The sequence below is a fragment of the Nomascus leucogenys genome, chromosome 9, assembly GCF_006542625.1.
Source record: "Nomascus leucogenys isolate Asia chromosome 9, Asia_NLE_v1, whole genome shotgun sequence".
Lineage (NCBI taxonomy): Eukaryota > Metazoa > Chordata > Mammalia > Primates > Hylobatidae > Nomascus > Nomascus leucogenys.
In genome coordinates, this window is record NC_044389.1 from 4,108,631 (window position 1) to 4,134,116 (window position 25,486).

General features: G+C 33.2%; 1 protein-coding gene across 4 annotated transcripts in view; it reads right to left on the reverse strand.

Annotated features, from left to right (window-relative positions):
* Window positions 1-25,486, reverse strand: part of NBEA (neurobeachin) — a 723,704-nt gene that overhangs the window by 450,831 nt on the left and 247,387 nt on the right. For all 4 annotated transcript variants that reach the window (XM_030818536.1, XM_030818537.1, XM_030818538.1 and 1 more), the window contains 3 exons: window positions 24,154-24,322; window positions 22,612-22,707; window positions 9,990-10,428 (listed from right to left, as the gene is read on the reverse strand). In XM_030818536.1, coding sequence (XP_030674396.1) covers window positions 9,990-10,428; window positions 22,612-22,707; window positions 24,154-24,322 — 704 coding nt within the window. The remainder of the gene's footprint in view (window positions 1-9,989; window positions 10,429-22,611; window positions 22,708-24,153; window positions 24,323-25,486) is intronic.

Genomic DNA, 25,486 nt, shown 5'->3' on the forward strand with positions numbered 1-25,486 from the left:
AGAAAAACTATTACTATAAATTTCTGATCTGTTGATCATTACTAACTTTGAGCAAAAGCTCTCTGTAACAGACTGGTATCTTGTTGAATACGGAAGCTATGAGAAATAAGTTACATTAGGAAAAATAAGTTATATGAGTGAGAGAAAAAAATCTCTAAATCCTGTAATTATGACTTGTAAGTAAAATATAGAAAGGTTAAATGCCTACTAAAAAATCTGAAAGCACTGAATTAATAGCAATTGATGTGAAGGCCTCCAGATATTTCATTGCTGGCAAACTCAGCAGAGTTTCACAGTATGGCACAGAATTCTAACCCTACAGACCCGGGTTAGAATCCTACCTTCAGCAGTTACCACGTGGTATTGGGCACTTAGATCTCTCTAAGCTTCATTCTCCTCCCCATTAAAATGAGATGCTTAATGGTAATATCATAAACTTAAGATTGTTATAAAGATTGTTATAAAAGGGTGCAATAAGATTGCTATAAAGATAAAAGGAAGTAACACATATAAAGTACTTAGCACAGTCCATGGAATATTCTAAGCAGCCAATACATTTTAGCTATTATGAGCATTGTTACGGCTCCCAAAAGTGCTGATATAGTCTGGGTCTATATCAGCAAAAATACCCAGACTGAAAGAAGCAATAATCCTCATATACTCTGCCATTGTCATATCTCATATGTGTAGTTTTAGGCACTACATTTCAAGAATAATGACAAACTGAATCATGTCCCTAAAACAGTTAGGATGACAGTTGATCTGGAAAACAAGTTATGTGAAGAAAGGCTGAAAGGACAGAAAATTACAGTAAAAGGGTGAGAAAAAGTTACAGCATTTTTTAAAAATCTGAAAGTCTGATAAGAAAACAAAATGAAACTTCCATGTACTTCAGAATACCAAATTAGGACCAACAAGAAGAAAAAAAATCTCTGATAATTTTTATGAATTCCAGTTTCTAATCACTGATGTGTTCAAATGGCTGAGATGACCAAGTTACAAGGGTTTAGTTGAGAGAAGCAGGAACCTGTATTTGACCGATTTCTCCGATCTTTTTCTGCATCTACAACATTATGAGTTTGTAAGAACTATTTCCCCTTTGATTCAGATGGCCAAACTGTTTATCTAGGATTAAAGGACTGCACGTTCTTGTCCTTAATATTGTTTCTTCACCAACATTACCCATTCTCTTTTATCTCAAACCATTCTCTTTCTTAGTAATCAATTTTACAATTAATTTGAAAGTCCACACTAACCAGTATGTGTTGATAACAAATTAATTATCTTTTAAAATGTTACTTGGTATTAGCAACTATTTATACATGAGAGTAAAAATTTTCAACTCTTACAAAATCTTCTATCAGATTGTTATACAACGTTTCACACTGGCTATCTATTCCATCTAAACCAAAAAAGTCTTACCTAGAAGTCTAGGTACCTACTGTGGGTAACCTATTTAGGGTACATAAATACACTAAAATATATACAAATTTTGGTGGTAAAAACATTTTCTTTAGAGTGAACATATAGTTTTTAATGAATTTCAAAAACATACTTAGCCACGAAAAGGTTAAGAGCCATTGAACTAAACTATTCAGGTATTATGCTCTTCTTCTTTTAGATCTGCTATTCATCCTGACAGATACCTTGAATCCTCTACTCCAGTGGTCTCCAAAGCTTTTGGCACCAGTGACTGATATGGTTTGGCTGTGTCCCCACCCAAATCTCAACTTTAATTGTATCTCCCAGACTTCCCACATGTTGAGGGAGGGACCTAGGGGCAGGTAATTGAATCACTAGGGCCGGTCTTTCCTGTGTTATTCTCGTGATAGTGAATAAGTCTCATGAGATCTGATGGATTTATCAGGGGTTTCCACTTCTGCTGCTTCTTCATTTTCTCTTGCTACCACCATGTAAGAAGTGCCTTTCACTCCTGCCATGATTCTGAGGCCACTCCAGCCATGTGGAACTGTAAGTCCAATTAAACCTTTTTGTCCTTCCCAGGCTTCAGTGTGTCTTTATCAGCAGTGTGAAAACAAACTAATACAGTGACAGATCATCAGGGATTAGATTATCATAAGGAGTACTTAACCTTGATCCCTCGCATGCACAGTTCACAGTAGGGTTTGTACTCCTAGAAGAATCCAGTGCCACCACTGATCTGACAGGAAACAGAGCTCAGGCAGTAATGCGAGCAATGGGGAGAAGCTGTAAATGCAGATGAAGCTTTGTTTACTTGCCCACTGCTTACCTCCTGCTGTCTGGTTCCTAACAGGCCACAGACCAGTACCAGTCCATGGCCCAGGGGTGGGGACCCCTGCTCTATTCTACATATTCTTTACCAATAGAATTTTTTTTTAAATCTCAATACTATGCTTTCCACACAATTTCAAACTTCTATCACACATCTTTAAGACTCAACTACAAGAAAGTGAAAAATTCTTTTATACTACATAGAATCTATACACACTCCAAGGTTGTAAAAGTTATCATCAAAATGGTACAAGCCAGGACATATTCAATCTAATTCACTTGATATTGCATTAACTGATTATATGATTTTAATAAATGGACTGATAAGTAATACATGTAAGTGTAAATTCTTCCATCATTGAATTTATCCTGTCTCAAAGCTAGATGTGATATGTTCACTCATTCATTCAACAAATACTTATAGAGCATTGCAATGTGTGTGGAACTGATGTAAGTTCTGGAGATATAGCAATATATAGAATAAAATCCCTGCTCTCATGGAACTGACATTTCAATACAGAGATATAGCAAATACAGTAACATAAATGAGTAAGTATAGTATATCAGATGTTAAGTGCTGTAAGAAAAATAAAGCATAGATAAGAAGAAGGAATAATGTTGAAAGGGTGGCTCAGAGAAGATTGACAAAAAATGGTAGTATTTGAGAGAACACTGAAGGGGGTGAAAGAGTAAGCCAGGAGGCTATCTAGAGAAGAGCATCACAGGCAGAGGTAACAGTACAAAGGCTAGTGTGACACTGGGTGACATGGAGAGCTGTAAGAGATGAGATAAGTAAGAGGGCTCAGCTCACAGGGCCTTGTAGTCCATCGTATAGATGCTGGCTTTTATTCAAAGAGGGATGAGAAATCATGAAGCCTTATGCACAGAAGAAGGATGTAACCTTAGGTTATAACAGGACTACTCTGGCTGCTATGTCACAGATAGTCTTAGGAGGGACAATGTGGAGAATGGCTAGGAGACTACAATAATACAAACAAGAAATGATGGTGGTTTGGAGTGGAATAGCAAAGTAAAATCTGGTGAGAAGTGATTCAAATTTTGGCAATATTAAGAAGGCAGAGCAAATAAGATTTAAATAAGAACTGGATGTGGACATGAGAGTAAAGTCAAAGATTATGCAAAAAAATTTGCCTTAAGTAACAGAAAGGACAAGTTGCCATTAACTAACATAGGGAAGAATGTGGTTGGAGCAGCTTTCTTATACTAATTTTTTATACCTCTTTTTAATCATCCAAATAGCAATGTTGAATAAGCAATTGGATAGACGAGTCTCTAGTTTAGAAAAGAGGTTCAAACTAAGATATAAATATAAGAGTCTTCAGCATATAGATGCTATTTAATGCCAGGAGAGTGGATGAGATGGCCAAAGAAGTGAATGCAAAGGGACAGGAAAAGTGGTATAAGGATAGAGTACTGGCAGTCAAACAGTTCAGTAAATTTTGTAAAAACAGGGATACTATCTTATCTGTATACATCATGGTTTATCCTAAGTACAAACAGAGATACCGAAGATAAGAAAGAGCTTTTAAATGGTGACTCATTAAGGCAAGTGAGTTTTATAATTATTCATGGCACACTATAAGAATACCTTTCTTTCTGTTCCCTTCTACTGTCTGAGCACTAACAGGGGATTACACCAACAAGTTTAGGAGACACAAGACAAATACTACATGCCCCATGCCCTGGGGCATATTCCCTTAGATACTTTAAGGAATATGACAGACAAACTGACCATGCAATATATTTCAATAATTGACCTGGTCAGAGTTATGCCCAGGACCTTTCAGGAACACAGGCTGTGCACAATCAAGGAAGAGTGGGCTGAAATGAAAAGGATCAATAGAAATTAACCAAGTAGGGAAAAGTGCATACAAAAATTTAACAGTAAAAACCTAGCAAGGCAAAGAGACACGAAAAAACAAGGTAGGTTAAAGGAATTGCTTTAGATACTTCTGGCTGGTGAAAGGTATGGACTTTCTATTCCAAACTAAAATAATCCTCCTTTATTATATAAACAACAAGAATTATTTCAGAATTTTCATCAGCTTCACGCTTTAGAAAAATGTCTATGGCATAAATGTAAAAGATAAATTTGGGGTGAGAAAGGAAACATGGAAATAGTGAGGGCAGTTAGGAGCTAACAGAAAGAATACACCTTAGAGATGCTGAGGGGCTAATGTAGTTTGAGAATGGAGATGTACCTTTTCTAGGACTCATATCTTTTAGCCAAGCTCAAAAATATCCATCTGTTGCTTTGGGGGACTAACAATAAGCCCATTTCATTTAAACAGAATTTTGGAAATTTATGAGACTTTTTAGAAATCATGTAGCTTTATACCATATTATATGGGTTGGGAAACTGAGTTCCAGAGAGCCAAAAAGAATGGATCAAGGTCCTGGAACAAATTAAAGAGAGACCAACTATTAATATTCAGTTCCCCTAATTTCCAGATTATCACTCTCTAACTAGGATGTGGATGTTAAATATATATCTTGAAAAAAAAAGTTGAAACTTAAAAGAGAAAAATAATTTGTTATTGATTCTAGGATAACATGACAATTTACTTCAGTTCATCAGAAATCACAAGGTGAATGCTCTCATGATTTTATCTATCATGCTTCCCTATTTTGTAAAATATTTGAGAATTGCAATATAAAAAATATGTATAAGAAACAATAAAGAATCTCATTAAATCACCTATTAATGAGAGATACTTTATTCAGCTCACTGAACTTGATTCAGCTCTCTATAAATGCCAGGAGAGACAAAGTCAACAACATTGGGGAAATGAGGACACAAACAGGCTCAGTCAAAACTGAATCTTCTGGCAACTGACCTTAAAATATATACTCAGGGCACTTGCAGCATAGTAAAAGCAGAAATTACAGTGGCTAGATGTAGAAAATTTCAATTGTAAAGGCTGGAAGATGAATAATCAATTTGGCTTACGTTTATTCATCTTTTAAGTGATATGGTCAAAATACTTTTCCTTAAAAAATAGAAAGTAATAAGAACAAATTGAAGTCTTCAGAAGTAATTATAATTTTTCATATTTACTTAATTCTAACTTTAAATAAATCAACGTAAGAAGACCTCATTAACTCTACTCAACATTTTTTAAAATATTTATCCTGAAATTTCATCCTGACTACTAATATCAATATTAGACTACTAATGAAACTAAAGAGAAAATACCTAGCTCAAGCTTATACTTCATGGTTAATAATATGAAGTCTATCTAAATTGCTTTTTTGGCCCTATATTATTTACAAAATAGATTTTTCTTTTTCAGATAATTAAACACTGGGAAGGAAGGATATTAAAATTTTGAGGGAAAAATACCTACTAGTTTCCCTGAATGTATCAAACCCAGTAATTTGAATACAGGAGGTTTGCAAAATCTGAAAAAGTGAAGTGTAAGTTTGATGTGAGTTAGCCAAAGAAGCAACACAATTATAAGCTTTGTGTGATATTCCACACTTAAAACAATTTTTAAAAACATACTAACAGTTAAAAATGTATGACAAGCACATTGCCCTTTTTTTTTTTTTGTCTTTTGTTCAAACTAAGTGGGATCTCTGGAAATCCTAGGAAATTAAAACTGAATCAAAACACAGATATATATATATACCAAACTCTCAAAAGATAAAAAGCATGCAGATACATAAGATTAAATTTTTAGTTTAAAAGATAAGTAAAAGGTTAATTGGTGGCTTTAGAGAAAAGCATTACTCCAAAGTAAAAGTTACACAGTACATGAAAAATAATAGCTCAATTAAAACATTTTATAAACCATCGATAAATATAGTAATCTATCCAAAGAGATAGTATTGTTAGAGAACTTGGCAACTTGATTTAAGAATTCTAAAATGAGATTATTAAACTTTTCTGTTAAAAATAAAACCATCATAAATATTTCTCTCTGCCTCACAGTAACAGAACTTTGAAAAAATTGTTAGAGTTTTATGATTGTATTTCCTCTTTACATACAGTGTTTGCTCATTATAGAACAGTACTAGAGGATCTCTAGCATTTTAATACTTCATGAGTACACATCTGTTCGGATCACTGACTATAATCAAAGATATATACTTAATCTGCACAGATGACTGAAGGAAATAGAAAAAGAATCAGTACTTTCCATATATGTAGAGAACATTTATGTAATATTTCATAATCTGCTGAAATATGTAATAGTAAAGGAAAAAGTTTTATTTTAATTAAGTCAAATGTTTCTAAGAATTTGATGTTGCAATTTTTTATTATAAACTTCAAAACACTGAAATTCACCAATGCTCCATCCTAAGGGGTGAGACAACTCGATGTAGAACACAAGTTAACAGAACTCAAATTATCCCAGTTGTTCTAGGAAATTATTTCCAAATTTAAAATCCAGGATAAGTATAAGGAATTCATTGTTAGCATGTCTGCAATATAACCAATAAACAACTGGTTAACAAAGTAAAATCCTACATGAATTCCACTGACACTGTACAATATTATTAGGAGTGTGATTTAGTTACAAAGAAGCGACCAAGTGAGTTTATATCTACTTTTCAACTAAAGATTAAAATGAAAAATACATTATTGGTAAAGTAAGACCCATGATAGCTTCTGTGTTTGAAACTGGTAGCATTCAGGACTTTCATTCTAAAGGCTGTCATCCTGGATCTCATTTTCAACGAATTCAATCTGATGTTAAAAGACATGTCATAACTTGGATTTCAGACTTTAGTGCTTCAGAAATATGTTTATATACCTCATAATGTAATTATAGCTACCTTAAGACAGATAAGGCAAATGGTAGCAATACCCTGGAAGTATAATTGAAAAATGCACTGGTCCAGAAGCACTTGCGGGGATGTCTCTGAAAAGCTGCTCAAAGCTTCAGAGTTTGAAGTTAAATTTTTGATGTTGTCACTCTCAATCTATTGAATGGCTGACAGACAATCAAACCCGTCTGGCTGGCTGGCAGCTCATTTTGCTGGCAGGTGGCAAACAATTAGACACACCAATTTGTGCCTCCTGATGACATTAAAGCATGAAACTAAGTTGTATGCAGGGCCTAGTGATTTGTGTGAAAGCATTTCAAAAATAATACTCTTTGCCGTGGCAACTCATTTCAAACTGCCACCTCCCATTATGGCTTTGAGTAGTGAAGACGACAGACTTGAGTTACGTGCAGTGCAAGGCCGCTTCTGTTCAATCCGTCATCAGCGCCCCCTGAGACCTCAATCCCCTCCTTTCATCAATATCACCTCATCATTTACATTTGATAGTACTTGAGCTACTGCATATATTAACTACACTAGAGACTCTTTTCCTAAAAAGAACTGAAATATGCTTTGTGCTCTTCCATTTCATTTGTACTTATGCAGTTTAGAATAATGATTCCACTCCTACTGCATTTTGTACAAATGCTATAGGAACATATAGAAAGCTGTATTTTTCTTAAAGCAATATTCTCAAAAGTATAATAAATTCTGAGTAGCTAAGAATATTGGCACTCAGGTGACTTTTTTTTTAAGTTTTAATTAAAATCTCATTCTAACAATAATCCAAATTAAAACAAAAAGTTTTACTTAATGTTTATTTCATTGGATTTTCATATGTAAATCACAATAATCATCTGTATTTACTGGTTTGTATTTTACCAACATTTAAAGATATAATTTAAAATTAACTAGAATACAAAACTTAAATTACTATATATTACCTTATAGGCTTATAGAAACACACAAGTACATATACTTACATGCATATGTTTATACAAACTTATAAACACACATACAGGCATATCATGAAAACATAAACCAAATATGTGGAAAAGGTGAAATAAATGTGAAACATCAAAAGGAACACCCAGGGAACATCACTATATGAATGAACATCTAAATATAATATTAATACCAAAATACCAAAAAAAGAAAAATATTTCTTACATTTTATAGTCCTGCCATTTTTTACTTTTTAAAACTTTTGACACAACACATTTTATCTATTATAGCAATTATTTGCAAACATCTTCTTACTACTCTCTAAGTTCATAGAAGATAAAACTAATTTTATTCATCTTTATATTCTGCATGATAACAAGTGCCACTTACATTTTCCACAACAGATTTTCAAGACGTATCTGTAAAACACTGGCAAAAGTGTTTACAGGCAAAGTTTAAATTATATTGTGTATTAAAAGGGTAATTCAGCCGGGCACAGTGGCGCACGCCTGTAATCCCAGCACTTTGGGAGGCCAAGGCGGGTGGATCATGAGGTCAGAGTTCAAGACCAGCCTGGCCAAGATGTTGAAACCCCGTCTCTACTAAAAATACAAAAATTAGCCAGGCGTGGTGGCAGGTGCTACTCAGGAGGCTGAGGCAGAGAATTGTTTGAACCCAGGATGTGGAGGTTGCAGTGAGCTGAGATCGCACCACTGCACTCTAGCCTGGGTGACAGAGCAAGACTCCATCTCAAAAAAAAAAAAAAAAAAAAAAAAAAAAAAAGGGTATTCATCCAAACTGAAATGACTATACCACCACATCCTCTACCCCTAAACTAAAATGTTACTTAGAACAAAGCAGTCTGGCTACTTTACAGAAAGCAATATGGAATAGATAATGTTTTTTGACTATATATTTTGACATTTCCATTTAGAAACATTTTATTTCCTAATTTGATCTTGTCTTTCTAAAACAAAAAAACACTTGCTTGTCAATCACCTCATACATATATATAAATATTTTTGTATGAAAAGATGTTTTAAAACATCAATAATAATGATTTATTTTAAAAGGTAAGCCATCACATTTTTAGTTAATACATTAACATGTAAACATTATTTGGAATAGGCATTAATACCAGTGATCAATGTTAAGTACTACTGTTAATAATTAGTGACTAAAATATTCTTCTAATCTTGCACATGTTTTTAAATAGTGGAAAGTATTAGATGCATAGGGTATTTGGTTCTAAAATATCTTATTCTGCTTCTGTGAACTATCATTTTTATTGAATGTATACTGGAATAAAAAGTTAATTGTTCCTTAAAAAATTCCTTGCATAACTTAACATTTGAATGTAGACATATGACATATGGGCCATGTTATAAATAGTTTCGACACCTAAAATGCCAAAATACCTTTCGAAAATATTTACTTTTAAATACATGCTTCAAAATACAGCTTTTACATTGGTATTGGAAATCTCATAAAGAAGATGATCACAAACAATTTTAAAATTTTTCCATATACTTCCATTTAAGGTTCAAATTTAAATGTTATCACTTAAAGCATGTTATATAATCTCCAACAATTATTATAGTATTTTATAATATCATAATGGAATTTCAGAACCAGGATAAACCTTGGACAGATGTGACCCATCCCCTTCCCCATTATATACATGAAACAACTAAGTCCAAAGAGAAAAATAACACCCCAATATACTGTAGTCCTTTGATAATGGAATATAACCATAATCCATGTTTCCCTACTTCCAATTGAATGTGCTATCCATCATAGTACATTGAAACCTCTTCTTTAAGATGTATTATTAAGATGTCTTATTGTAAGATTAGGTTGAGCCATCATTTTGACTGTCTTTGTAATAAGAATCTACGTTAATAAAGCTTTCAAGATCTTCCTTATATTTTAAAATTAACAAAGTCAAATTTTCTTTTTATGTATAAAGCCCTGTGAATAATAAGTTCGGTACCTACCTGTCAAAGGAATGAAACTGCATAGGAAGAATAGCTTGTGTTTCTCTCTTCAGTGCTGGATCTGGGTATGGGATAGGTTCAGGGCCACATTCTGCTATTTCAACTGGAGCAGCCACAAGACTTTTCAGTATTTCCTTCACATTGATGCCTTTGGTTTGACTAATGCTAGATATGGATGGTGCAGGCTTCAACGTTTCACTGGGATTTTCAGTTAAGCTCTCTTGTGATTTCTTCACTTCGGATGACAAAGTGGATAAGAGTTCACTCATGGCATCAGGGCCTGTACTTGTTTCTAATTCTGCCCCATTCAGGATGCTAGCCACTTGCTCTTCTCCAATTCCTGAATCTGTATGGGGAATTGAACTTTCTACCTGAATATCTTCACCAGGAGTTGGTGTTTCTTTTTCTTTTATAGTATCTGGAAATGCAGCAGGTGTTTCTGAAATGAAAGAAACTAGGTTAGAAAAAAGCTGCAAAAGTAAAAATCTTGTATTATTAATCAAATGTTTTCATATATTCAAATAAAGAAAATAAAACCTGTAGAAACAAAAAATTGCTAAATGGATGTGCATAGTAGTAACACAACTCAGTTGAAACATATCATCCAGCCAGGCATAATGGCTCATGCCTGTAACCCCAGCACTTTGGGAGGCTGAGGCAGGTGGATCACCTGAGGTCAGGAGTTTGAGACCAGCCTGGCCAACATGGCGAAACCCCATCTCTACTAAAAACACAAAAATAAGCTAGGCACGGTGGCATACATCTAATCCCAGCTACTTGGGAGGCTGAGGCAGGAGAATTGCTTGAACCTGGGAGGTGGAGGTTGCAGTGAACTGAAATCATGCCACTGCACTCTTGCCCGGGCAACAAGAGCAAAACTCCATCTCAAAACAAACAAACAAACAAACAAACAAAAAGATATCATCCAATACACCTACTATTTTGTTCAGGGAGCATCAAAATAATCCTCTTGCTTCTTAAATCATCTGGCATTTCAAAACTGATGCCTTCAAAAGCACCAGGAAATAGTTCCTATAACAATTTCCTAAAGCAGCTTATAAATAATAATTATATGATGTTCCCCTCTTATCCTTTGATTGTTAGCTGCCAATCATAGAAGAGAAATTCTTATATTTCTCTGTTAGTTTCCTTAAAAATATAAAATCATTTTATACTTTCTTTGGTACTTAAATAACTAATAATATCTGAAATATTCAAGATAATCGAAGATCATTTTAAAATTACAATACGTAAAATTCTGACACACTTGCAAAATGCAAAGCAAGTCAAATGATTAGTTCAAAAGAATAAATACATTAATAACATAATAATGTTCCTCAAGGACAAGGCCTATATTTTGGAATACTCATGCTCATTCTTTGTAAATAAATATAAATTTCAATTTGTGAAAATTAAATCAGAAACATATATGTGCATATAACTACATAGATAATGATATACACATATAGTATTAACTGCAAGTAATGAAATAAAAAATCTTTAAAATGTTAAATTTCTATCAAATTTCATCATACAAAGGCTAATTGTAATAAAGTTCTCCATATAATAAAATGTTACCAAATTCTAAACAATAACCTTGAAAAGTATATCTCATCTAAGCATAACGGAGATAAAAGTCCTTAACTTAATCATTTTGAATAAAGTAAGATACCATTAAGCTACTATGTGTAAATTCACTGCAGTTCTCACTTTAAAGTAGACGCTCAGTAAATGTTAGCTATTTGTATTGCTTAAACTTGCATTTAAGTTTGAAAGTTTAATAATCTTTGAAAATGAGAAGCAGAGACTAAATTATTTCAAAGATCTCCTAAAAATTGAAAATCAGTAAATTCTATATAACTTCTCTTAGATTTTGTTGTTATTATTTGCTTGTTTCTTTGAATTCAAAGGTTGTTAGGACAAGAAGCCAGGAAACTGCCCAACAGGAAAATAGGCTACCTTGATGTCAGCAAGACATCTGACAAAATCTTTTGTGAAATCGCTAGTAAAAACACAAAGAAGTGTTGTTCTGATGATAGAATTGTTGGGTGGGATCACAGCTTGCTGAAAGTTTTGTACATACATACTAAAAAATTAAAAACAGTATGAAGGGATTTTGTCAGTAACAGACTCAATTCTTGGGTGTTGTCTTAGTTTTTTTAATTGCTTGAATTTAGACTAATCGCATACCATTCAAATTTCCTGAGGGTGTGAATTTATAATACTTTTTCTAGGATAAGCATCAGAAAAATGTTGCCAGGTTTTGAAAGAAAATCTCCCATTTTTTTCTCCCCCTTTTCTTTTGAGTCAAATTATATCAAATCTATACATTAAATTAGGAATAAATAATATCTTCATATTATTCAATATTCCTAATATCAAATACTAATTTAAACTGACTTAAAATATGCATTTATCACAATGCAATGTTATATGATAGTTTTCCTCATATTTATTGAATAGGTTTAAATTTTGTTTATTTGTTAGTTTGGTCAAAGATGATAGACTGAAAGAATAGATTAATCTGTGGAATATGATAATAATATTCAAACATTCACATTGGATGACCAATGTGAAAATCAGGGTAGATTCTTTACTGCTTCCAAGATTAAAAATTAAAATAACTGCATTTGAGAAGACAATGTCAATAATAGTAGGCAAAGGACTAGAGAAGGAAACAGGTAAGAAGTAAAGACAACAGTTTGGCATTTTTAATAAAATCTTGTCAGAGAAGACTAAGACTTAAATTACCATAGTAACCCTAGAAATGAGAAGGAGGAGAAGACTAAGGATATTTCTGAAATATCTAGGCTAAGAAAAAGAGTGGTAATATGTCACTAACTGAGAAAGGAAGAAAATGAGATTTCTTCAGGAGAATAATTAACTAAATTTTGAATCGCTTTTAGTCTACAGAGTCTCTAAGATATTTATATCTGTAGGTCAAAAGAAGAATAGCCGTACATTTTGGGATCATTCAAACTGAGGCAATAGCCAAAATTTTGGAAGTTGATAAAATAACCCACAAATCTAGAATGAGAAGATAAGATGACTGAGGCAGTTATTTTCACTATTAGAGATACCACTGAATATATTTTAACATACATTTGCATCTATGGATTGTACATTTTTTGAGAGAAAACAATTGCAGCAAAGTATCAGGAGAGATTTAAATAGTTTAAATAGTTATAGTGACAAGAGGACAGAAAATATAAATGCAGAAACAAAAACTTTAAAAACAACAAAAACAAAACAGTGTCATGGTTACTAGCATGGGCTAATTTTTATAGAGTTTAATTATCAAAAGTCATACAATCATATCTAACACTTAGTGTGAATTTAGTTAATTTACAGATATGTTCTAGTGTTTTGACTTTCCATTAATATAATGTCTAAGTATCATTATATATGACATGTTACATTAACAGCTATACAAAAAGTTTAAACTTCTCAAGTTATATTAGACTGGAATATAAGCATTTCACTAGCAAACAAAATATCTAAGGAAATAAAACCTGATTTGGTGTTCACAAGCTACCAAATCAAAAGACTTTTGCCACCAACTACAAAATATTTTGCTTTTCTGCTCAACTATTTGACTTACAATGGACATTAAAATCTTTTTTTTTTTATTATACTTTAGATTTTAGGGTACATGTGCACAATGTGCAGGTTTGTTACATATGTATCCATGTGCCATGTTGATTTCCGGCAGCCATTAACTCGTCATTTAGCATTAGGTATATCTCCTAATGCTGTCCCTCCCCCCTCCCCCAACCCCACAACAGTCCCCAGAGTGTGATGTTCCCCTTCCTGTGTCCATGAGTTCTCATTGTTCAATTCCCACCTATGAGTGAGAACATGCGGTGTTTGGTTTTTTGTCCTTGCGATAGTTTACTGAGAATGATGTTTTCCAGTTTCATCCATGTCCCTACAAAGAACATGAACTCATCGTTTTTTATGGCTGCATAGTATTCCATGGTGTATATGTGCCACATTTTCTTAATCCAGTCTATCGTTGTTGGACATTTGGGTTGGTTCCAACTCTTTGCTATTGTGAATAGTGCCGCAATAAACATACGTGTGCATGTGTCTTTATAGCAGCATGATTTATAGTCCTTTGGGTATATACCCAGTAATGGGATGGCTGGGTCAAATGGACATTAAAATCTTTAACTTTCTAACTAGATACTTGAAACTTCAATATAAATGTTGATCTCTAGATTATAAAACACAATTAAAAGTTTCTAGAAATCAAATATTAGAATATTTTCAAATAACTCATCAAAATATTTACATAGTACTAAAACCATCTCAATTTTATTTTATTGAGGCTGATAAAAGAATGATTTCAAAAAGGTAGTAATTTTGATATTTCAATGACTTTTATTCAAATAAATATGTTTTGTAAAGCATACATGCTGTGATATTACATAGAAATAAAACTAAATGCCAATAGGATATTTTATAATAGCAATAAAAAACAGATCAGTAGTCAAAAATCCTACATATTTCTCAGTATGCATTTACATCTTTAACAGAACATGCTCTCAGCTGATACTATAAACTTCAACTTAGATAACTTATGTTTCCAGAATACCTCTTTGTGACACTAAAGTACTTTGAGGATTTAATCCATGATTTAAATAGGAAGTTAGGTATGAACTGCAGAGAAACTATAAATGATTGCATCTGTGTAGGTTATATTAATCACAGGCATGTAAGTTTTCAATAGCTCTTATCAGTTTCTGTAGCAACAGGCAATGTCAGTATACAGAGCAGAAACATTACTAGCCAGAGTGATCTTAACCTTGTCAGAAACAGGCATTTGGATGCCAGATGTCTCTTTTTCTTACTGTTTTTCATTGACTATAATGAGTTCATCTAATACATTTTGAGAAAAATATGAGGACAACTTCAGCAAATGACATGATATTTACACGGTGACTTCACGCATCACATTCCTTCCTCCAAAAATCCTGTTTTACCATGATTTATGAAGAATTTCAATGTCTTACATATTAAGTTACTGAAATTGCCATTTTCCAAACTCTGTAAATAAGGAATATCATGAAAGAAACATACAGCACCTTGTTAGTATAGCACTAAAAATTATATTAAGCTTTGGCACTTCAAATAATAATATAAGCAAACTAAATCACTGCAATTTAAAATAAAACATAAAAAGCTGTATGTAACTTATACATTTTGTTTATATTAAATCCATAAATGCAAAATTAATTAAATATCTTAACTCCAAAGAGAAAAAAATACACAAAAAGATTTTAAATCCTCATTAAAGTTCATTTTAAACAAAAATACTGCAATGAATTATTTGCAATTATTTATATATGATTTATTTTGTTTGCTTGCCACACTAAGTGTATGAAAAGAATACAACTTCAGGAATTAAATATTATTACTAAATTATATGCCCATAAGAGACAAAATGAAAATTAAGAGCCAAGAAAATCTTCTAATTGATGTTTTGACTACGCTGTGTCAATATGTGGGTCTCTGTGAGTTTATCCTACTTGGAGTGCATTGAACTTTTTAGACATATATATTAATGATTTTCATCAACTGTAGGGAGTTTTCAGTCCAATATTTCTTCAAATTTTCTTTCTGCTCCTTTCTTTTTCTCTTCTTTCCTCTGGGACTCCCAGTATACATATGTTGGTTCAACTTAATAGTGTCACAAAAGTCTGTGAGGCTCTATTCAGTTTTCTTCATTCTTTCTTTGTTCTGTTCCCCAGCATAGGATAAACACAATTGAGCTATCTTCACATTGCTGATTCTTTTCCCGCCAGCTCAGATCTTCTGCTGAACCCCTCTAAGTGAATTTTTCATTTCAGTTATTACGATTTTCAACTCCAGAATTTCTATTTGGTTCTTTATTACATATATCTTTATTGATATCCTCCTTTTGGTGAGATATCACTCTTATACCTTTAGTTCTTTAGAAAATGCTTCCTGTAATTACTTGAGCATATGTAAAATAGCTGGTTTAAAGTGTCTATCTAGTAAGTACTATATCTGGGCTCCCTCAGGGGCATTTTATATCAACTGCTTTGTTCCCCCTGTGTATTGACCATACTTACCTATTTCTTTGCTTGTCTCATAATTCTTTTTGTTGTAAACTGGATATTTTAAATAACGTAATGTGGCAATCATGGAAATCTGACCCCATCTACAGTTTGTTCTTGTTCTGTTTATTCATTTTCCTGAACTAATTCTGTAAAATCTGTTTTCCATCATCTGTAGCCACTTAAGTCTCTGCTCAGTTAACCTAGTGGTCAGCTAATGATTGCACAGACATTGTCTTAAATGTCTTGAACCAATAAATTTTCCACCCTTTGCCACAGGCTCTGTGTGTGTGTGTTTGGGTAGGCTTGCAATGTTCCCATGGTTTAAAACTCTTTCTTAGCCTGTGCTTCCTTCTTGTGCTGGGCCTCAAGGTCAGCCAAAGGTGAGAGACTGAGGCCTTCTCAGGCCTTCCCTGGGCCTGAGGACAGCCCCGGGAATATGGATATCTCATTCTCACATCTGTTTAGGCTTTTAGGCAAGGTTCTTGTTGGCCCCAACTGGCACTGTTACTTCGGGCAGTTGCAACATTTTTAAAAAATGCTGATTATTTTCAACAAATATCTTGGAAACAGGCTTTTCTCACTAAACAAGCTCTAGATTAGGTCAAATAATAATAAGCCCTGTGAATGGAGTTTTTCCAGGAAGATTCTATACAGTTCAAATAGTTATAATGCTCTGAGGTCGAGACTTTCTAAGGAATTCCAAACCTAACCTACTCCCACTCCTATCCTCAGTGGCTGCTAGGCTACTGGTTTTCAAAACCACCGCTGGTGTCTGGCCTCTGCTTTTCAAAGCTACCACAGAGCTGAGGAAAGGTAGATGGCAATGGGGTGAGTTAAATCACTCTAAATCTTGCTGTTCTTATAAAGGTCTAGAGTTTTTCTTGAATTAACACCCTCTGTGTTGTTGCAAGCCTCTGATTGCTTTCCAAAGAACCGAAAAAATTGATTTTGACAGTTTTTGCCAGTGTTCTCATTGCTCTTTTAGAGAAGCAGTATTTTGGAGGTTCTTACTTTGCTCTTCCCAAAGTCCCACTTAAAAGAAGTGTTTAGAACTCAAATTTTAATGTAGTTATAATTTTATATTTTAAATAAATTATCGACTAGAACTTACAATATATTCATATATACGTATTTTGCTTTTCTCTTGCCCTAGCTTGTTTTTACTTTTTCCTTTTCTTCTCAAAGGAAAAACATAAATCCTATTAAAATGTATCATGCACTTTAATAATGCAATAGAGGCAACCAATAACACTAATAATAAAATGCCAACATATATAATTATATATCTGATAAAGGTTTAATATCCAAAATATATAAGGAACTCAGCTCAAGAGCAACAAAACAAATAACCCAATTAAAGTATAGGCAAGTAACTTGAATAGACATTTCTCAAAAGAAGACAAACAGCTAACAGGAATATAAAAAATGCTCAACTTCACTAATTATTAAAAGAATGCAAATTAAAACCGCAAGGAAATATCACCTCACACTGGATGGCTATTATTGAAAATGTGGCCAGGCGCAGTGGCTCACAACTGTCATCACAGCACTTTGGGAGGCATAGGCAGGTGGATCACTTGGGGTGAGGAGTTCGAGCCTAGCCTGGCCAAGATGGTGAAACCTCGTCTCTACTAAAAATACCAAAGTTAGCCCAGCATGGTGGGGCGTGCCTGTAATCCAAGCTACTCAGGAGGCTGAGGTGGTACAATCACTTGAACCCAGGAGGCGGAGGTTGCAGTGAGCCAGGATCGCACCACTGCACTCAAGCCAGGGTGACAAAGTGAGACTCCATCACAAAAAAAAAAAACCAAAAAAAAAAAAAAAGTAAAATATAAGTGTTGGAGAAGATGTAAAGAAAAGGGAAACCTTGTACACTGTTGATGGGAATGAAAATTAGGACAGCTATTATGGAAAATGGTATTGAGATTCTTCAAACAATTAAAAATAGAACTACCACACGATTCAACAATTCCACTTCAGGGTATATATCCAAGTGATATGAAATCAGTATTTGAAAGAGGTATGTGCACCCCGATGTTCACTGCAGCATTATTCACAATAGTCAAGATATGGAATCAAGTGTCTACTGACAAACAGATGAATGAATAAATAAAATGTATATACACAATGGAACACTATTCAGCCATAAAAAAGAAACTCCTGTCATTTATGACAACATGGATGAATCTGGAGGACAGTGCATTAAATTAAGTCAGACATAAAAAGACAAATATAGGTATAATTTTACTTATATAGGGAATCTTAAAAAGTTGAACTCACAGAAGTAATGAGTAGAATGGTGGTTACTAGGGACTGGGAAGATGTTCATCAAAAGGACCAATGTTTCAGTTACAGAGACGGAATAAATGCTGGTGATCTATTTTCCAGCATGGTGACTATAGTTAATAATGTATCAGTACTTGAAAACTGCTGAGAATAAACTTTAAACATTCTTACCACACACAAAAAATGATATGTGAAGTGATGAAGACATTAATTAGCTTGACTTAATCATTCCCTAATGCATACAAATATCAGTATATCACATTGTACACCATAAATACCTAAACTAAAATAAAGTTAGTTATGATTACCCTCTTGAAGCATACATTCTAATAAATGATTAAACAAAGCATTGAATAGAAGAAAGGAAATAAAACAAGATGATATGAGAAAAAATAATAATGGAAAGGAAGCACTCAGTTACAGGAGTCAGGGAAGGTCTCTCGGAGGAGGTGACCTGAAGAATGAGTAGGTACCAGTCACACAGAAAACAGGGAAAAGAGCCAAAAGCCAGAAACAAAATACAAACATCCTGAAGCATGAAAATGCTTGGCATGATTAAAAAACTAGAAGGTAGTCTGACGGTTTCACAGTGAGCAAAAGAAAGAATAGCATGAGATAAAGTTGGAAACGTAGTCAATAGTCATCTTATCTACGGCCCTTGTGAAATGTTACCTAAATACTACTAGAAATTTTATGTCAAGAAAGGACATAATCTGCTTTATCTTTTAAAACAATGAAATTGGCAGCAAAACTGTAAAAATAAAAGAATAACGATCAGTAAGAGAAGTAAGGAACTTACTTTGGAGATGATTATTGTAATTGAGGCAAGTCAGAATTAGAATAGTTTTGCCATGTTAAGGCATTTTAACTTTGTCCCCAAAATTACATGGAGGCTTTTGAGAATTTTAGGAAGAAAAATTACTTTATTATAGTTATTATATATTATAAAATATTTATTATATTAAAATGGTACATAAATTATACTATGTTACTATATTGTATTATATATTAGTGTTATTTCCAAAATTGTCAGTAATAAACCAAGAGAAAGCTTAGAAACTAAGAGTCCAATTAAGAAACTATGGCAATACTTCAAGAAGGCATTTGAGTCTGAACTAAGGGATTACATCAAAATTTAAAAAGAGAGACAAGAGAGCTAATTCAGAGTTTTCTTAAAGTCTCAAAAAGGAGCTGAAAGAAGGGAGTGGGGTATGAAGGAGCTGAAGAGTAGTCCAGAAAAGGGTTTCCCAAACTATTTGTGAAAATGTACTTTTACGTCCTCAATCCATCATTCGCTGACATGTTTAGAAAATAAAATATAAAATTTTATTTACTAATTGTAGTAAATTACTGAAAAAATAAAAAATTTTAAAACTACACAAAAGCACAACTGTTTTTGTTATTTGATTAGGCAGACATAAAATTACGTATCAATCAGACAAAAATAGCACAAAGAAAAAGAATACAATTATAAAAATGGCCTGTGTTGTTCACCGAAAGTGAACTGGTGATTAATTTAGACAACTACTATTACACTTGTAACTTTTCTTCATTACACATCAGAACTAAACAAAAAAATTAGGTAAAGAGTGATCCTCACCTCCCAAATGCCTACATGAATATTTTGAACAAACACTGCGATTATAAATAAAGTTTATGATGTTGACAATGAGCTTTTTGTTTGTTAATTTATCTAATCTAAGGTGAACTGGCAATAAAGCAACTCAGGGGAATAATAAATACTTAAATTGTTTTTGTTTTCTGTCAATAACACTCAAAGAGGAGAAAGTAGTGTCACACAGGTAAGTTGATGGAATGAAAACTCTTCTACATTTTGTATAGTTATAATCAGATATAAGTTATATTTCAATGACAGAAATGGATTCCAGATCCATGAATTTGCTATCTGTGAATCTTCTATTGCTGGAAAATAAAATATAAAATAGTCTGCCCAATCCATAAAATGACAGGTGATAACTTGAAAGATGAACAAAATCAGATCATTCCTAAAGATCAGAATACTTAATAATTTTTTTCTTTGAAAAAGGGTCTTGCTCTGTTGTTCAGGCTGGAGTACAGTAGGCACAATCGCGGCTCACAGGAACCTAAACTTCCTGGGCTTAAGCAATCTTCCCACCTCAGCCTCCTGAGTAGCTAGGACTACAGGCACATGCCACCATGCCTGGTTATTTTTTTAATTTTTTGTATAGATGGGGTCTCACTACATTGCCCAGCCTTGTCTCAAACTCCTGGTCTCAAGCTATCCTCTCTCCTCGGCCTCCCAAAGTGCTGGGATTACAGGCATGCACCTCTGAGCTGGGCCGATAATTATTATTAAATTGTGAAACATATCATAGAAATTGTGTACCTCTAAGATTTTAACTTTTGTTTGTGCTCTTTGATCATATCTATCGTGAAAAAATATCTTTCCCCATTTGGAAGAATTGAGTTCATGAAAAATATTTGACAGACATTTTCCCCCAATAACCGCTGCACTACAGCATGCAGTAACAGTTATGATAATCTGCCATAATATCACATAATATAAAGAATAATAGCAAGTTTACCACATTGGCCTTAAAGTAATTCAAAATGTTATTATGCTACTAACACCACTGTTCAGTGTAACTGAAACTATTTTCAGTTTAACTGACACTATTTTCATAGCAAGACTTTCTTGACAATGTGCATTAATATTCTGATATAGGCTCCTTAATCTGGGCAGATACACCCGGATACTTTCCATAGCAGAGCCTTTGGAACACACCCCACCAGACAAACTCCAGGTGATGTTTGCTGACAATCTCATCCTTTTTTTTGGTTTGCACAGTTTAGAGCTAGATGTGTTTGTCAGCCAGGAGTGAAGTTGAAAAAAATATTTTTCCCTTCATTTCATCATGCTGTTCAAAGGTTGCACATTTATAAAAAATAATATTTGTACATTCATCAAGTTGTCACAAAAATATTTTGCTAGCTTTATTTGTTCCAAAAGTTGCTGTTCCATATGATTAGCCAGTTATGGAATATGCTGAAGTATTGTATCACCTGGAGCTCAGGGTCCTCTTCAAAACTAATTCAATTATTGGCAGAATTCAGTTCCTTCCTGCTGTAGGACTAAAGTCCCCACTTTCTTGCTGGCTGTCAGCTGGTGAGTGCTATTAGCTATGTGGTTTTCTCAGGTCCTTGCTCCTCCATCTAAGCAATAAAGATCCTCCTTCATGTCAAATCTCTCTCACATTTCAAGTCTCTCGGACTTCCTGTTCTGTGACCGGAGGAGGAAACTCTTTTCTTTTACAGAGCTCATGCGATTAGGTCAAGCCCACCTGGATAATCACCATTTCTTAAAGGCCAATGTGCCATACAGCATAACCTAATCACAGGAGTAAACACCATCATATTTACCATCCCAGAAATTTTGCAGAGTGCGTACACAGGAAAATCTTGGAGCTATCACAGAATTCTACCTATTATAATCCTTTGTTCTGAAGTCAGTAATCTTATGTTACTCCTACACAGACATATTATCATTTTGGCTATTGTATTTTTCATCTCTAAAATTGTCATTTTTTTCTTTATATCTTCCATTTCTCTCCTCAATATGTTAACTTTTTCCATTACATTGAAAAACATCTTGAATATACATGTAATGGCTTCTATAATGTCTGTATCTGATAGTTCTGCCATTTCTGGTGTCTCAAAATCTGTTTCTATTCACTGATTTTTTTTCTTTTGCTTATGCATCACATTTTTCTCCTTCTTTGCATGTTTAATAATTTTTGTTGGATGTCTAACATTTAGTTTTATGGTTTTTGGTAAGGACTTTTCGCATTTCTTTAAACAGTGTTGGGGCTTTGTTCTAACTGGAAGTTAAATAACGTATAGATCAGTTTGATGCTTTCAAGGCATGTTTTTAAGGTTCATTCTAGAGTAGCCTTTATATTAGGCTCATTTAGTCCCACTACTGAACTGTGACTCTCCTGAGATCTCTCCTGAGTGCTACCACTATGCATATTAATATACATATAATTAGGTATCCTTAATTTATAGATGATACTTAAAGAAATGTAATAAAATACAAATATAAAAGCTATACTTTGCTCTCAATAGCTAGGTATAAATACAACGTATCATATCTCCATGAAACCTGAGGTATATACTTGTTTATAAACAATTATATCATGAATATTTATTTTAAAACAATTCATGAAATAAGAATACCCAAACAGGTCAGGAGATGAGGTCAATATTACCTTTGTAAAATGAGTGGCCAAAGCTCTGCTCAGGAATTAACTTGGCAAGGAATCCATGGTTCAAACTTGGATGAGGGATAGATGGTATGACCACAACTGTGGAGAAAATCATGGAATCAAATTTGAGCCAGCATGTAACAACCTGCCACATGGTCCACTGAAGATCCATGACAATTCTATATTACTGCAACATGCAAACAATACTAGCAATAACAAATGCATCTCTGAAGAAAAGAGATTATGTATTAAGAGAAAGAAAATAATACACTTGTTAAGTAGAGTAATTCTAGCAACATACACAAAGACATACAAATACACAAGAAAATGAGAACTAGAAGGTTCACTATACTATTACTTTTTGTACATATAATGGATATAAAAGCGTTAAAAATGAAGAAAAAGAAGATGATATGTCTTAGTGTTTTAAAAGGTGAAAAAACAAGAACTGGAATGGTAGGATGATGTTTAATTCGAAGAATAAAATTAAAAGCAAAAGTACATTATAATGAAATATTCTCATGTTTATGTGTTAAAAGTACATGTATCATGCAACAGCAAAATACTGCAGCTAAAACATAATCCATATCTCCATGACATCAATAAAAGGTATATGAAATAGAATATGCTCATGAAAAACAAGATGCAGAGATTTGACCACTAATTTCTACTCACTTTTTAAAATATCCATTTTATTTATAAATCATATGCATTTATTTAGGAAAGAAAATTTCAACTACAAATTAATCCAGTGGTACATGAAATAACCATTAGGTTATCAAGGTTTCACTGCAAACAATAGAGAAACAACCTTGATATAAACACCTGGAAGGAAATGATAATGATAGAAGGTGTCCAATATTAAAATGTTAGTTGCCAGAAACTGTGTTTATGCTGTTCAAGCAGAGTGGGCAAAGCTAGTAATGCAAGAACTGCTGCAACATGAGCATTTTCTGCAAATGAAAAAGGCAGCATGACCCAAGGTGGTTCATTGTTGTCCATGTTAACTTTCCACAAGTCTTTGATTTTAGTTGAGGCCACTTTGGTATAAAGTTTAGAACACATGATTGATAATAAATCACTGACAGAATATTTAGATACTGAATTAACTGTATACAGCTAAAAAAGAAAAAAATCCAACTTGTGAGCTTGGCTACAAAGATTTGTATTTTGGCTTATCCTTGGCATTGAACAACTCTATAATGACTTTCTACTTTCATGTTTATAAAGGTTGCAAAAGTAATATATTTAAAAATATATGAGTTACTTGCATACTAAACAGTGGTATAAATTAATGATTTGTATTAATAAATGAGAAACACTGAAACCAAAGCTATACTGGTAAAATGAGAATGTAGCAACTATATAAAAATACCACTCATACATTTTTGTTGAATTAAGGAATACTAAATTAGCATTTCCATACCAACCATTCATAAACATTTGAGGTGATTATGAAGAGGTCCAGTTTAAATCTAGATGTAAAGGTGAAAAAAAGGAGATACATCATGGTGAAAATTCAAATAATTATACAATGTTAAGTACCTGTACTTGTTGGTGAATTTATTTCTTGCCTGATGTTTCTACCTGGTTGGCTTCCAGTTCTTGTAGTCTCTCTCTGGGGTTCTAATATGTCACGATACTTGGAAACCATCAGAACCGAAATGAAGTAAACAACAGCCAGAGCTAAGAACTGTGCTTGTTTGCTATCATCCTATGAAAAATGAAAAGACAGTTTTAACACTCAAACTTTTTGAAGTATAAGTTCTTAAAGCACTAGAAACTGCTATATTATTATCTTTATGGAGGCAAAATATGATATGTAACTTTTATGAAAACCTGCTAAATATATATTTTTATTTAATAAGTATTATTTAACTATAAATATAAAACTCCTAAAATATATCATCTATAGATTGGAATGTAATTTCCAAAAACTAGAATATTAAAATTTTATTCTTTGTCCATTTTTGACCATTATTATCTACTACTTACATAACAACATAGTATGTGTGCTTATAAAATACGTAGATGGCACAAAGTTGAAAAGAATAATTTAATGTCCTGGATTTTTAAAAAATCAAGGGTTTTATATACTATAACTGAATAAAATTAATAGGATAAAACTACAACTGAAATACATTTAAAATCCTAGCGTAACTGGAACAAGAGACTATATGAATACAAAATAGAGGAGAAATAAACAATGGGGGAGCATAAAACATGAATTTACATAAGCTCAATATGAGCCAGAAGTATGATTATGGCAGCATAAGAAAAAGCTAGTTCAATCTTTGATCGTATCAACAGGTAACATTTGACAAACCCTTCTAGACATTGGCTTAGGCAAAGATTTCATGACCAAGAACCCAAAAGCAAATGCAACAAAAACAAAGATAAATAGGCGGGACTTAATTAAACCAAAGAGCTTCTGCACAGCAAAAAGGTCAGTTAGCAGAATAAACAGACAACTCACAGAGTGGGAGAAATTCTTCACAATCTATTCATCTGACAAAGAACTAATAGCCACAATCTACTAGGAACTCAAAGAAATCAGCCCAAAAAAAAAAAAACACACACTCATCCAAAAGTGGGCTAAAGACATAAACAGACAATTCTCAAAAGAAGATATACAAATGGCCAACAAATATATGAAAAATGCTCAACATCACTAATTATCAGGGAAAGCAAATCAAAACCACAATGTGATACCACCTTACTCTCACAAGAATGGCCATAATCAAAAAATAATAGTTATTAGCATAGATGTGGTGAAAAGGAAACACTTCTACACTGCTGGTGGGAACGTAAACTAGTACAACCACTGTGGAAAACAGTGTGGAGATTCCTTAAAGAACTAAAAGAATTATCATTTGAT